Below are 16,043 nucleotides of genomic sequence, written 5' to 3'. Positions count from 1 at the left end.
TATACAGATAAAAAAAAAATCGTCATACCAGTTTTCGCCTTTTTCATGATCTGCATAACTCTGCTAACATAGAATTTCCATACTGTGCTTCAATTATATATTTCTATCTTGAGGCGCTTCAACTGGATTCATATGCTCATTGTTGTCAGAAAGGATGCAGTTCATGCATATGTCCACTGGATGGCCCACTGGCATTAACAGTGATTGATGTTGGAGTGGGATGAGCAGTGGGTTACAGGAATCCAGTAAAAGTCTTCTGTGGTGTTTAGGATGATTTATGAAAGTGTCTGACTTTTTCAATGTATTAAAGCAGGTCGGATGTTGATTTTTTTAATTCTAAAAATAGACAGTAGGTCAACTAATGAAACTGATGGATAAATGCATGACAAATCGAACATTTCGTTTGGTCTCATTTTTAAAAAATTGAGCCATAAAATTCTGTTATAACTACAAAACATACTATTGTTATAACTCCTCTTTAAGAACTAGGCTAAATATGGAAGCAATATCAGTACAACCAGTGTTAATGGGAAGTTTTGGGGTTTAACTGCTTGTGGTTGGGGGAGTGAAAGTGGGAGGTCTGGAGGAGGGAGGGTATAGCACCCTCATCTGCCTCCACTTACCGGTCTGATGTGCTGCTGGCTCTATTCAGCATCTCCCACAGCCCCAACCACAAACTCTGAATGGAACATCCTGCCTGAGTCCAGCTCCTCTGCACTGCTTCCAGGCCTATGTTTGATATTTAGCTGATGCTGGGATTTTTATTGTTAGTCTATTTTTTTTCTTCATTTCTGGAGATGAGAAGCAACAAGAACAGGTTTGGCAATGGAGGAAGGGTAGGTTGAATTCAAAGCATCTCCCCAGAGCTGAAGTGATGCGGTGGGCTGAACATGAAGGTTCCTTCCTGAAGCTTTCTGGTCTGTTCTGAATTTATTATGGTGGGAGATTTCAAACGTGTCAAGGCCAGACCTTCCACCATGTGAAAGGAACTGTAGCCCTGTTATTCTGCAATTTATCAGGAACATATTCACCATGTAATCTTTAGATTTGTTTTTTTGTACAACTGCTATCTTTTTGCTGTGCACCTGCCTTTTCACTTCCTTTGCCCTATTTATTGTATTGACTGTTATTCTTTCACTATCACGTGGAGCGTTTTCCTGCCTGCAGTCAGACACTTTTGCTCTCTCTTTCTTGTGGCTTGGTTGCTCTAGGAATTCGGGATTTGACGCCCCTTCTTCCCCTTTTTCTGATCCCAGCGTGAGATACCTGCGTGAGAACTGTAACCTGTTTGGTCTTGCTCCTGCCTTTACATTATATAGCCCAGTTTTCATCCACATTACGAAAAAAAACAGCGGTGGGCTAAGGTTTGTGTGTGAAATGTGGATGAGTGCCAGATAAAACATTTCAAACCGCAAGCCAAATTCTCTGTCTTCATAGGTGGTCTCTGATACTGTGTGTAAGACCGAAGCCGACCCTCATACTTCTGGTCTGGCTGAACCTTAAAAGGAGAAAAACAACATTAAGACTAATGTAGCACATTACGAAATCTGTGCTATGTCAGCATTACTCCATTTCCAGACACATGCTGGTACACTTAAGAGCTTTTCCTGGTACACTTAGCAAAATAAGGACGAAAGTGTGAAACTTGTAACCTGACACACTTCACACTTCACGCTTTGCTTTTATTCCAAGCAGATAATCCATACCAGATAATGTGTATGTGTAACTTTACAGTATATGGCAAAAAAAGTAGTTTGACATTATGGGAAAATATCTTCTATATGCTTTCCTTAACGCACCTGCAGGCCTGGGGGAGTCTGTATCAAGTGCAACATGTTGCTGCACAGTTCCTTGAAGGCTTTTGGTGTATGTGCAGTTGTTTAGGTTGTATGTCTTTTGTATGCTGCTTTGGACATAATCATGTGGGCTTGTAAACATGTCCAATTACCCTTTTGTAATCAGCTCGATGATAACAACACATATGAATAATCATCCCTGCGTGCATGACGAGTTTCCTGCTCTTTAAGAGTGACAAACAACTGAAAAAGTCAGTAACTGTTGAGTGATGGTTTGTGCTTTTTGAGTTAAAAAGCTCGCAGAAAGTTCAATCCTCAGAGATGGAAACAGCAGCCATGACAACCATGTTTAATTCACTCCATTATCATATCATTTCCAGATGCAGTGCACATAATTCAAGACCCCTTCCTCCCCTTCCCACTGTAGATCTTATGTTTTCCCTCTATGTTTTGGTCTCTCAGGTATTATTAATGCACACACTGTTGTGCAATACAGTGTAACTGCTTCCTAACTGTAATATGAACATCATAACTGATTACTTCAGCCTGTTCAGATTTAACTGAAAAGTTGGGTGTTTATAATGTCATCCTGCTAACTCACACACTTCTAGCGCTTGCTTGGAGACAGAGGCGCAGCTCTAGTGTGTACGGCATTGTTATTAGATGCCTACACAACATTGTTTTGTGACAGAGAATAGCAGCAGCAGCCTTGGACTGTCAGACCCACAGAATGTTGGGAATGCTGCTATTTTCCCCAGCCTGTGCGTCCTGGTTAAAGGGTCCCTCCACAAACGATGTGGTGTTAGGCATGTGGTAAGCAGGAGGGGAGCTGTGGCATCGTTCACAATCGCTTTCACTGCAGCTTAGAAATACGGAACAACCTACACAACTTTCACAGTCCCCTCCCAGATCTGATAAAGGTCTGTGACATGCACTCAGTCTTCCTTAAAAAAGAAAAAGAAAAAAGAAAAAACAATGCTTTTCACTCTATCCAGCCTTTATCATTAAAATGTGTAGTATTTGGGCATTCTCGTTTACACTCACCAGCCACTTCATGTGGATACACATGCTCAACTGTTACTGCAAATATCAACCAATAATCAGCCAATCATATCACAGCAACTCAGTGCATTAAGGTACGTAGATGTGGTGAAAACAACCTGTAGAAGTCCACACTGAGCATCAAAATGGAGAAGAAAGGTGACTTTGGACATGTGATTGTTGGTCTGAGTATTTCAAAAAATTGCTGATTTACTGGGATTTTCCAGCAAAAACATCTCTCGGGTTTATAGAAACTGGTCTGAAAAAAGCTATACAGACAGGAAGGCAAAAAAATCACTTACTACAACCCAAGTATGCAGAAGAGCATTTCTGAATGCACAACATATTGTCCCACAAATGATGGGCTACAGGAAAAGACCACCCCAGGTGCCAGTCTTGGTCAGCTATAAAACTGCACTGAGGCTTTTACACAGGCTCACGATTTTTGCTGTAACATTAAGATGGTAGGTTAAAAATGTGACATAAACAACATGAAAGCATCTCGTTGAATCTTTACTGTCAAGGATGAAGGCAGATTTGGATGTTCCAATGTGGTACAAGCAAAGTGTAATTAATAAAGTGGTCAGTGAGTATATAAATGCCTACATCAGAGCTGATTCACTCATCCCATCATCTAATCAGGGGTACTACTGAGATTAGTGTCACTAATGAACAGTTCACATGCATATGCACCACCAGTCCACCAATAACCAACATCTCAATATGACTTTAACTTTAGCCAACATCCACGTAATCTCAGATCTATGGATTCAAAACACAAACGGTGGCATTTGGTTTGGCTCCTACTTTAAGCTATTTGTGTTATATATGCACAATTTCATCTTGCTGGACTTTTTTGCTAAAGAATATAATCAGTTATGGATTTCTGAGGTGAATTTCAGTTGTTCCCTGATTGGATGATGAGATCATTTAGGTAGCTACTAGGTGTATATACAGGAACACTGAGAATAAATGAATTTAATTGTAGTTTCCCTGCATGATGTAAAAACATATATTTGAAATATCGTTCCCTTGAAACATGTTCACTATTTATAAACAATACAAACAGAAACATTGTTCACATGACCATACGAATGGTAAGATTTCACTGAGACAGGAAGGAGCGGTTATATCCATGTTAGTTTATTGTTTAATCAGTCTTTGACTCAGCTGACAGTAGAGTACTTACAGAATCTAAATATATCTCTCAGAAAATAATACTGTATTTTTTCAAAGAGCACGGTGTCCTCCACACAATATATACAAATCATTTTGTACTATACATATACACTTGTATACACAGTCACAAAAGCATAACATCTGAATGTGGATTCATCTGGATGTTTGAGGTTTGGTTGTTCAAATAACTAAAATGTATCTGTACTCGTTCAACATACAAGAACTCTTAGGGCTGTTTCTTTGCGCCGACGTGAGGTTTTGGCCGCCTCTGAAATAATAAACCATTCTCAGACACGAGCAGCCATCTGAGTTAGGTGTGATTTGAGCTTTGATCACGCTTTAGTTTCTAGTTGTGAACATCACGCAATCACTCCATGTAGTGACCGCTGATCATTAATTCTGCCAAGGAATTGGGGATGGATAGTTAAAAAACATTAAAAAAAAACAGACTAATGGATGAAATTACAGCAGTGGTTAAAGAAAACTGATCAGGCAAAGTTAGGCAGCACATGCACACATCATCTTCAAGCAATTCAGAAAAACTCGATGGTATTTTGAAGCAAAACAGTGCAGTTATTTAGCTACTGGAATCTCTACATGATTGTCATTCTCTTAGTGTTGTTTGGTGCAGCTTCAGGTCTTATGCTAAACAAGATTAATTATGAGCACCCTCTGTTTGGATATCTTTTCATAACACTTCCATGAAGTTGAGAGTACATCACATGAACTGCATAAGCACGTACAAGTTGTGCCTGTTCAATTTAAGCATGTTTTTCGGAGGAATGAACTTATAATCACAAAAAGTAGCATAGAAAATACAATTTCTATGCTACGTTTAACAAAAAAAAGGACTTTTAGAAATTCAGTCCAGTGTTTGCTCTTCATTCCTAAATGCTCAGTTCACATTAGGACACTGAACTGAGTGCAAATAATGATTAACTGTGCCAAAAACCATCCATTCAAGGATTTTGTGGGGCAGCACATAATGTGTTTTAGGTGAATACTATTTCCCACTGACCGAATCCATATGCATGTAACGAGGGTAGCACATGAAATGGAAAAATAGAGAGTGTGTACGTGACTTTGTTATAATCTTGACAGCAAAAAAAGGGTCAAACCTGTTAGTACATCTGGCATTCCTTCACATTTTACAGCAAAAGCGCACTCGCTGAAATACTTCAAACATTTTAGCTCAGCTTTAGGTCATTAACAGAGTTAATGTGTGCTTGAAGGTGTAAATTAAAACTGAATACAAACATACGATTCATATCAGAGCGTGCCCGTCTCCATTTAACTTCGAGTGGACGCCCCACCTTGCTGGTGTATCATTTCACAGGCTGAATAATAAACTGGCCCTTTAATTCAATATGCAAACTAATGCAGTGAAGCAGCAGACCAAATGCTAGAACATGTTTTTAGTTCTGATAGCTGGGATTTATCGCCATCAGATTGTTCTGTTCACCGTTTACCATGGAAGCAAGGAAGCAAAGCAGCTTTGATAATAATGTGCATATTACCTTAACGCATGTGAGCAGCATTACAGTTCAAACTCTTCTGTATCATACACACTGCTTCCAGGTGCTTATCAAGTGGGCTTTTCATATGTTTAAGAAGGTTTTTGATAGTGTTAGTGCGCAAAAACCTCACAGCCAGTCATGAGTCTTGTGGCCTGTGCATGACAAACCCTCAGGGCTCTCTCTGTGACCCTGTGTGGGCTTCACTGACCCTAAGTGAGGCTCTGGGTGTATAATTCCTGCAGAAATAGATCAAAAGTTAACAGAACACTGGCTGTCAGCTCAGCTTAATGAGTGGATTTCGAAACTGTTTGTGGTTATCAGGTAAGGTTATAATCAGCAGAGATCACAAGAGGTATACCGGTTATGTCTGAACCCTGAATACAAGCTTTACGTGAGTGTTATATTTAGTTTTGTATGATTTAAAAGTGGTGTAGATGTGTGTGCGTGTGTATCTGTATTTTTGACAGTAAAAATAATCTCTTTGTATGTTTGAGTGGATCAAAACTTCAGAATACAATCTTTAAAATTAAAATGGGAACATATCTTAATATCAGTACTTAGTTCTAGCCACAGGGTAGTACTGGCGTGCATCCAAGACACACTTAATATTGTACTCCACCTTCAACATGTGAAGATTATTTAATCTGATAATCAAAACCAATTAAAGCAGAAGGAAAACTGAGTTCAAATAAAAAAAAACAGAAATGGCCGAGGCTTATAGTTTGAGGGCGGTAAACAGTGATTTCCACTGGCACGCACACCGTTCATTAGCGGCGGTTGCTTATGGGTATACCAGCAACCGTCATTGCAGGGGTGGAGAGGGTTCTGTTAAAAAACAAAGTAACTTGGCTGCATTTGATAATTAAATTTTTATAGCTTATTGGATCTGCTTGTGTGTTAGAGGTGAAATGTAGGCACAAAAACCACACCCACTCCCAAAGGAGGACGCGGAAAAACTGGATTTTTTGTTGTGAAACTCTGTCCTGGGTAGTTATTGGATGATTGTTTCCAATTTACTACCCTTATACTAGAAGCCTGAGTTTCTTGGTGGAGAAATGTATTAAAAACAAACAAACAAAAAAACAGCACTTAGTGGTTTTTTGTTTGCATTGTCCCCTCATTGCAGAACTAGATAGATCAGAAGGTGACAGGAAATTCCAGAGTTAGCTACGTCGCTCTCAAAACAGTCCGGGGTTGTGAGAGACCCCGTCAGATACTGGCGCTATAGAGGGGAGATAAGTGCTGGGTAGGCCGATAAGTGGAAAATGCAAGCAAGGGTGGCGGGGGATCTCACGTCACCACTTGCTGCACTGTTGAGCGTTCACGAGGGCAGGACTGGTCTCTGCAATGCAGCCTCCTGAGCAGCCGCTGGAGCTTGTTGGAGAAGTTTTTGTTCATCTGCCTGTACATAAGAGGCATTGCAAAGCTGCTGGAGAAAGCCAACAGTTTAGATACGCATCTCAAGAAATAATAAGTAGGTAAGTAACGTGCACTGCTAATGTATCCTGGTGCAACAACTACAGTATGTACTAAAAGAGTCATGTAGTACGGAGTCCACAGTACGAACTGCACACAGACTGAAGCTAGCAGCAACCTGTGTATGGAAGGGTCCAAGCGAGCAGAGTCCTGATCCAAAGGTGTAGATTCCTTCCTGATGCGCAGAATGAGCACAAAAGCGTAAAGCACAGCCAGGGCGGGCACCACGTAGCCGATGAACATCATGATCGAGTCCGCTGCCTCCTTGTTCTGCATTTTGGAGCATTCGACCATCTTGGTGGAGATGTGGTTGCACACATAGAAGAGCAGCGAGGAGAAGCTCGTGAGCACTGCGCCGCCCCAGATAAACCCGCACACGTGTTTGGTGTTATACACACTCGACATGTACGTGCGAGGCAGCGCGCGCTCTATGTAGTAGTCCAGACTGAGCAGCGTGGTGGAATACATGATAACCAGAGATGAGATGTTGAAGAGGATGAGTAGGGTGATGTAAACCTCATCGTTATACTCCCACACATGCCAGCGGGTGAAGGTGGAGCTCAGCAGCTCCACAGGCGCCACCAGGTTGAGCACGAGACCCGCAATGGCCATGTTGACAAAATAGACATCAGGCATGGTCATGGACACCTTGTTTGAGAGGTTGACCACGACCAGCAGCACATTGTAGCACAGGCCCAGTGGGAAACACACCAGGAGGTAGATGAGGGAGAGGATTGACAGGATGAGGCCAAAGTCCCGGCAGAGCCGGAAGTCCACGCTGGTGTCCGTCTCATTGTAAACCATGCAGATCCACATCGCTGGGTTCTGACACGGATCGAGCACTCTCAACAGGTCGACTGTGGACAGAGTCAAGGAGAAAAGAATTAGTCATTAATTAGATATGTGTATGATAAAGGTAAAAATAACATAGAATTCTTGGTAGATTCATTAAACTCTTAAGCTTTGCTATAAGGATTAGTTTACCATTCTTCTCAAAAATCATAAAGTTCACAACATCCTAAAGTTTTTGTGGCTTTTGTTTTCTTTTTGTTTGTTTAACATATATGAATTTCCCTCATCATGTGCTTTCACTGTCAGAAGCTGGAGGTAATGCACCTACACGCCTTTTGCTAACTGCCACTGTACAAACAGGACGAACACGCAAAGCCTGAGGTTAATAACCGTTAAAGAGTAATGTTTGGAATTCCTTTGAATAATAAACAGAAACACAGTGCAGTGCAAATTAGAACAGATAAAGGTAAAGCGTGCCATAAATTTACCACAACTATGCAGAGTCATCTGAGAGCGAGCTTCAAATAACAGTCGAACAGTTACCAGAGAAAGCTGAATAGCACGTTTGCTATTTGAACTCTCCGTCATTTTCAAACAGAGCAAATCATTAAATCACTTCTTGTGCCCTTTGAATCAGGGCATTGTAATCCTGAAAAAAACGACTCTAGTGACACACAGGGACCTCTGAAATGCTAATGATGGTGGCCACCAATGAGGGCATAAGTGGTGAGCCAATTAACAGCTTAAACAGGAAACATATTAGCCAATCCTGTTGAAGGGTTACAGTAGAAGAAGAACAGTAACTCCTTCTCACTCGTGATGCATGTGTAGCGGTAGTACAGCTTTCAAGAGGAAGAAGCTTTTAAAACCTTTTCTTCCTGGGATCTGACTGTCGATTATAAACATTTGATTTTTATGTCCCAGTGACGTTAAAGTGACAGTCATTCTCTTTTCCCCATTCATTTAGATAAGGGCTTTAAAATAACAATCCAGACTTGAGTCGAAATAACAGTCAAGTCACCAGACTTTCTTTTAGAGGGGCTTTGATGACGACCATCGTGACAGAAATGTTTCATTATAGGATAAAAGCAGTCAGTGTATTTTGTCTTGCAAAGGGATTTCCCTCTTAAGGGGCACAGACATAGCAAGAGCACAGCAGTGACCATAAAATGTCAGTGAATTCAGCAACTTGTGGTGACGGTGGGGAAAAATAACCACTGGTGACACAAAGGGGGCGGATACTGAGGTAAATGTACCTCACCTTTAGGTGAGAGACTGAAGCAACAATCAGTGGAAGTAAAGGATACAGCTGTTGACATATGACTAAATACATTAGTGGATTACCTAGGCAACCGTCAGAGGTAAATCCCTTTATATGCGGACTGGGCTTTAGGGAACAAGTGCACCTAAACAATGTGCACAACGAAATACGCTCAACAGCTTAACGGAGCCAGTGAGTTCAGGCTTTTCCTTTAATTTGTCATCTATGCGCATAGAGCAGTATATATGACTTATTTTTAACATCACCCAAAACTATATATTTTATGTCATATTTATGGATTTTATGAAAAGGTCTCTGAATTTATTCTGCGTGATATTATGAAAATGATTTGTTTTTTGTGCTGGCTAGAGCACTAAGCAAGGCCACGACACAAAAACACGTCCGCCACGTCTCGCCTATTATGCCACGGGTAACACTGTTAATTTCACTTCACTGCATCTGACTGACTGAATACAAACGCCTCACAATATGTTTGATTTGCTAGCTCAGCCTCAAAAACCCACCATTTCTCCTCACTGGCCAGAGCAAATGAGGCCTTTGTTCTGGTGGAAGAATACAAAACTGCATTTGTTTGACACCTTGGCAAGCCTTTTCTCCCTCGCTCTGCCTCGGCGTCCTCGTTCTCCCTCCTACAGTTGCATGCAAGAGCGCCGCTGACTGTGCAGAGCTGCCCTTATATTTTTCATTCACATGCAGCATGATAAAGAAGAACATTTCACAGACAGCTTTGGTGCCGAGTCAAAGGCATTTATCTTCCGTTCAAAGTTACTGCCAAGCTGCCTGGGAGCTGGGCAGGCGGCGATGGGTAGATTTATAAAGAGTGAAATGTGAAGCAGGCTTTGGTGAAGGGTCAGCGAAGAACGAGGTGTAGGTTGGAGTTCAGGACAAGGTCGAAAAACAAAGGAAAGGGGGAGACAGCGTAGACGTCAGGAACATTTGGGAGCAAAGCTGATGGGGCTGGATGATTTAGATGTTTCCTTACATAATTAACTGGGGTAATTCTTAGGAAGATTATCATTATAAGTGAAAGTAAGTAACTCAGATACACAATATTTCATTTCCTCAGAACTAAATTGACAGATATGTTTCCACATGTCTGGCTTCACTTGTAAAACTACTTTTGGGAAGGGACGATAACATTTTTACATGGAAACAGTACGCCGGCTAATCTGTGCAGAATTTTCTGGAAATTTTCTCCCCGAGAACACCCTGAAACAAAATGTAGGAAGGCGGTTTTGTTTTCAGGGGGATGAGTAACGATGCCAGTAAGGGAGAAACATTCTTCTGTGTGCTTACGTAACACCACTACAGAGAGGCTGTTTTGGCCTTAAGCCTCTCACACACACACAAATACACTCAGTCCCTCCTCTGTGCTGCTTCAATTGGCTGCAATGGGGCTGTAGTGGGGGCTGGAGCACAGAGATGGACTAGAAGTGGATCGGGAGGAGGGCAATCTTCACCGAGTCGGGAGCACTGGTCAGCCCACTTGTAAACACTGCTCTCAAACACTGGCAGCTTGGTGACTCATTGACGAAAGCAGACCTTGAAAAAAAGCACACTATAACCAGTGCTCCTCTTTTCATCGATTTGTGCTAAACCCCCCTCACCACCACCACCACAATGCTTCCATATACTAAGAAGTACAGTAAGCTTATTCACCCTTTACTTCCTCCCACAACCTTTCATCACTTCCAGAGAAAATGACTTAAGGGGAAGTTTCTGATTATTAAAGAGGACTCACTGCAATGTGGCTGGCAGTCCTCATTAATTAGCACCTGCTGTATACAGACATTTCTAACTCCCTGTCATTAACACGTTGGCTGACTCTACAGCTTCTGATAGCTGCAGGAGATGTTAAAAAAGAGGGCAACTGTTCTCTCTTGTATGTATGACTCGAACATTTGCACTTTGGGTAGGTTTCTAATTTATTTCTATCTAATTATCTTATATTTGTGAATATCTGATTAAAAAAAAGACTATTATGCTTGAGAACGTGAATCCCAAGTTAAGAAAACAGGTTAAAAATATAATTCTGTAACACTGCTGGTGAGTTTTCTTTGCATTTCCTTAAAACCATCTGTGGGATGCCAAAAACCCTCAGGAAAAACAGTTTATTCCCCGACATTCTTCCCATCCAAAGGAGTGCTCATCGGGCCAAAAACAGAACTTAGTTTGCTTTTCAGGAACAAATTTAGTGACCTTCTGGACAGTACTCCCCCCATGAGGACAAAGTGGTGCTTTCCTTTTGCGGGGAATCACAAAGTCACTCAGGATGCAGTGGTGCTCAACAGCTCCAGAAGAAAAAGCCCATTAATAATCTCCATAGGGAATCTGAGCCGTATTGTTGTAACCCTCCAAAGCAGAGTTAATAGGAGCTGTCTGCTGTTGTTGTGGAAATCCACTAACAGAATCTGCATGTTTGATTAAAATATCGATATCTGACAGCAGCATATCAATAATTGCATTGCGAGAGGAAGCAATGCTGCCGTATAGATATTCTTCTCCACTTACAGGTCGCATTTTCTCTCTGCTTCTATTCTTTTTGAACAGCAGGAAAAAGGCCGTATGTTATGTGAGAGAAAAAACAATGGGACCGTTCATGCTCGCTGTTATTGCCTTCGTGAATGACAACAGTAACAGTAACAGGCTTTTTGCCATTGTGGTGCGACTGGCGTGACCATGTTGGAGACACGATTGCACGATCGTGTTGGTCTTAACCGCCATTTCAGTGATATATCGGTGCAGAAAGTCACAGATGATATACACAGAGAGACACTGCAACAGCTTGGAAAAAAATGGAGTTTCTGGAGAAAACTCTGTGACGCCTTTGCTTCCTGTTTTGACTTTTTCCAGCATTGATGCTGAGGTTTGTTTGTTTTTTCGGAGCTCTGACACCTGCCATGCAGAAGAAGACTGCACACCAAAACAAATTTCCCACGTGTGGGACTAATAAAGGTTATCTTATCTTATCTTATCTTACCTCAAATGCCAGTGTCAAATGTTTTCGTATAATTCTTTTGGACTGCTCGCTGTTTACCATAAGCATTCATTCACTCTAGGCAACAACCACTCATGTCGTGAAAGTCAGTGCACTTTAGCTCTGCGCGTTTTGCCAGCAGCCCACGATAATGAAATCTCTAGTTTTCTACTCAGCTGAGGGAAAAACAGGCGAGGTGTAAGAAAACGTCCACCCCTGACTCGGAGGCAGAACAGCTTCATGCTGCATGATCCACGTGTGTTTTGATTCAGTGTAATGAGGGCCATTTCATTTTCTAGCCCATTTTGGAGCCTGTCAAGGCTACAGCTGGAGGTGACGTTGTTGGGGTTGAGTGAAGGTCAGAGAGAGACACTACACCCAGCTGTTATTACGGCACGAGCGCTGTCAGAGCAGTTGTGGTCAGGGCTAAGCTCATGCAGCCATTGAAGTATGCATATTATCTTTTATTAATTTCCAAGGAGAATGGCAACTTGTCACTTTATTTTCCTTTCATATGGTTGTTGAATAAAGTATTTCAAGGACTGTTCCTTAGAGAACATGCCCATCACGGTTCCCTTCTTTTATGCTACATTAATTATGAGCTGCGCTAACAGGAGATGTAACTATTCATTCATTTACATCTACTGCTATAAGCATACAAACCAGGACAGAGCTCTATAGCCTAAGCTGAAAACTCTTGAACGTGACTTTGACTGCAGTTGTACACTTGGTTAAACCTTGTCTGAACTTTTTGCACTACGCCATGTCAAAAGTGGTTAGGTTTAATATCCCCAGAGGGGGCAGCCCTGCTTCGGCATGCTTCGGCCCCACCAAACACGATCGTGTAACAGTGACGCCCACGTGCTTGACGTCTCAGCGTTCTGAAGCCAGATATCACTGCCCGATGGGAGCAGTGTGACATACTGGGCCCACACCCCTCGTATATCCTTACTGGAATTTACAGGCCCTTCTCAGAAAGCTGCGAGTGATGTCACATGATTTTGTAGCCATGTCTACAGCAACACAGCAGCAGCAGAATGTACTACAGCCAGAAAATAAGATTACGCCACTCATTTTTGCACGTTTTTGTGCAGGGGTGTTTCCGGGGCTTTTTCAAACGGCTGTCCACGGGACGGAAATCATAATATTTGATTATAAATAAACAGTGAAGAAAATTGGCTTTGAATATATTGGACATCACTGAAGATTGTTTTTGCATGGACTATTTGTTTTCCAAGTATTTAGACTGTTAAAAATATATAAAAAATATGCTTCAAGTATCTAAAATTAAAGCAAGCGTTATTCTTATCATCATATATATGATATTATTGAATCATAACTACTGATTTATTAATGTGGACATTGGTTTGTTGTTATGTATGTATTGTATAACTACAGCGTTGATATAAAATGGTACGTTAGGTACAATCTTTACATTCAAAATAACCCACACTCTGAGGGGCGGCCAGTGGACTTGCCTCAGATATTGTGCCTATGCAACACTATCAGACGTGACAGGTGACACAATATAACACATAAGTTTCTTTAATAACCCACAAATCTACAAAGTAACTTATTGCAACTTATAAGATACCTTGTTTTTCTTTCTCTACATTTAGCAAATGAAGAACAAAAATCTATCAATGGTAATTAAAATCCGTGCATTCCAATTCAAGCCCTGGGGAAAGGTTCTATGTACAATTGCTATCAGTTTTTGGACAGTGGAGATAATAGCTTGAGTCTGAAAGCTTTTAAACTGCACATTTTCCTGCAAATGATAGAGATCTGCTCCCTTGATTAATAAGCGCATCACTGACGCTTTAATGGATTATCTCCTTCACAAGGGGTGTCAAACATCATCTGATTATCTTTGAGGAAACAGTAGTTCCTCTAATCGAGTTCTAGTGTAACAGAGTCTGGTCAAACATAGGTCAGTCTCAGTCTCAGCAGCATTCCCGGCTTCTTTTCCGGCAACTTGCTGAACTGTCAACGGCTTCAACAAAGTCAAGAGTTCAATGGTCAGCACAAAGCAGGCTTACTATCATTAAGCCACAGCCACACACCCCCAGTTCGCCTCCGGTCACATGGATGAAGCTGATGACAACAAGTGCAAAGACCGAGTCTTAAGAAGCATTTCATTTGGGTGACAAGCACTACTGACTAGTGGCTAGAGCTACTTCGCAAGAAAGTGGCACCCATTTCAAAATGAATGATAAAATATAGTAATTACCAGTAATAACCTTCCTGCATCTGCTAAAAGCAATGATGAAGTAAGAAAAGGACTGAAGTAGGTAAAGCAAAGACACACGATCTGTCAAAACAAACCCAAAGCTGCGTGTAAAACCTCATTAAAATTAAGACTGTTTTTTGTATATATCTTAATGGTTTAGCACTACAAGACTGTATATGTGTAGGCTTGGATATAAGGGAGCGCAAAGCTGTGCTCATGTTGCAGCTTGTCATAACATACATATTCCTCACAGTTAACAGAGCCACTAGTTTTAGCTCCCAACAGAAGATATCAACAACAGATTGGAAATGATTATTCATATAAAGAGCAGATTACCTGAGAGGCCTTTTGATCACAATGCTACAACTTTTTTTCTCCCCTGCACCTCAGAAAGCTGATCCCGTGAGAAACCTCGTCAGGTGTTGTTTTCCAAATACAAGCCCGTCGCTGAAATTGTGGAACTTCTGGAGCTGAACAAAGCTAAGAAAACGCCAGCTAATGGAGTTGGAGGGGGGGTTATTTATTTTTCTTCACGCCGTGTCATTACACTTGACCAGGCAGATGAAAGCGAGGATAGCTGTCACGACTTTACCATTATTTATTCCACCCCCTTTCTTTGTTGGCACAACTGCGACTACTCACTCTCGCATCTAGTCATCCCCAGCGGTGCAAATTCACTTCTTCCCACTTTCAGGTGAAAGCCAGAAACCGATACCTTTCGCATATGTCGAGATGAAACAATGGAAACGAGAAGAGAACTCACCACAAACGTATAGGCTTGGATCGGTGACAACCCTATGGAGGCATTGGGTTTTGATGTAGCGTTTCCACTGGCATTTCTCAGTCGTTTCATTTGGGTATGGAAAAAAAATGACTTGCGCTCGTGAAAAGTAAAACAGCGGGAGGGAAAAAAAACACGTTTCAGTGGATTTCAGTTGTTTCGCTCCGCATCTATCAACTTTTCGGACGAGGCTGGATCTGAAAAGGGGCCGACCGTTACAGGCATTACTACTGCTGGAGTGCTGCTGAGCTCTACAGTGTGTACACACGTGACCCTCCCCCACCGTCTCCTCACTCCGCTCCCTGCTGCTGCTGCTGCCGCCGCTCCACGGTCGCGAGGCCCGAGTGGCCGTTCGGTGCTCTGATTGGATGGAGGACAGGGAGGTGGGGCGCGAGGGAAACCCACACACACACACACACACACGTACACACACACAAACTCGTGTTTTCATCACTTTAGAGGACATTACTTTGATTTATGTTTGTTTCCTGGAGTCCTGTCTTAACGTTCAACTTAATCCAAACCTTATCCAAACCTCAAGCCAAGCCTTCATACTAAAATCAATTACGAACGTTTAGTGGACTTACTTTTTTATACCCCCCAAAAAGGAGTCCAATGAATCTCCAGGAGATCATGGTGCAAAATATACACAGTGTAACTCGTAATTCATCAGAAGAATGGCGCAATACACAGCCTGATTTGTTATGGACTTCTCTGTGAATGGCGAAATCTCAAAACATTCATCATGAATCAACAGAACATTTTTGTAGCAGTCTGTCCCCCCATATTGTTTTGCTTAACTCCAACCAAAAACTTAACCCTTTTATGCAATGCTTAATTTTAACCATCCAATCAACCTAATCCTACCCAAACCTACTCCCAACATAACTAGTTGTCCCTAACTTACCTAACCTCTACCTTAACTTACTTACCTGTTCAAAACAACATGAAAAAAATATACAGGTAACCTAC

The 16,043-nt window shown here is 41.7% G+C and overlaps 1 protein-coding gene across 1 annotated transcript; it reads right to left on the bottom strand.

Moving 5' to 3' along the window:
- Positions 1 to 3,959: 3,959 nt before the first annotated feature.
- On the bottom strand, positions 3,960 to 15,402 carry gpr146 (G protein-coupled receptor 146). The gene is made up of 2 exons (XM_031737385.2): positions 15,054 to 15,402; positions 3,960 to 7,866 (listed from the first exon to the last, which is right to left on the bottom strand). Exon 2 carries the CDS (start codon positions 7,823 to 7,825, stop codon positions 6,824 to 6,826), a length of 1,002 nt encoding a protein of 333 aa, XP_031593245.1. The 5' UTR covers positions 7,826 to 7,866; positions 15,054 to 15,402; the 3' UTR covers positions 3,960 to 6,823.
- Between the last annotated feature and the right edge of the window lie 641 nt (positions 15,403 to 16,043).

The sequence above is a fragment of the Oreochromis aureus genome, linkage group 4 (genome assembly GCF_013358895.1).
Source record: "Oreochromis aureus strain Israel breed Guangdong linkage group 4, ZZ_aureus, whole genome shotgun sequence".
Taxonomy (NCBI): Eukaryota; Metazoa; Chordata; class Actinopteri; order Cichliformes; family Cichlidae; genus Oreochromis; species Oreochromis aureus.
The sequence above is the reverse complement of the archived record's forward strand: the minus strand, read 5'-3'. Positions and strand labels throughout refer to the sequence as shown.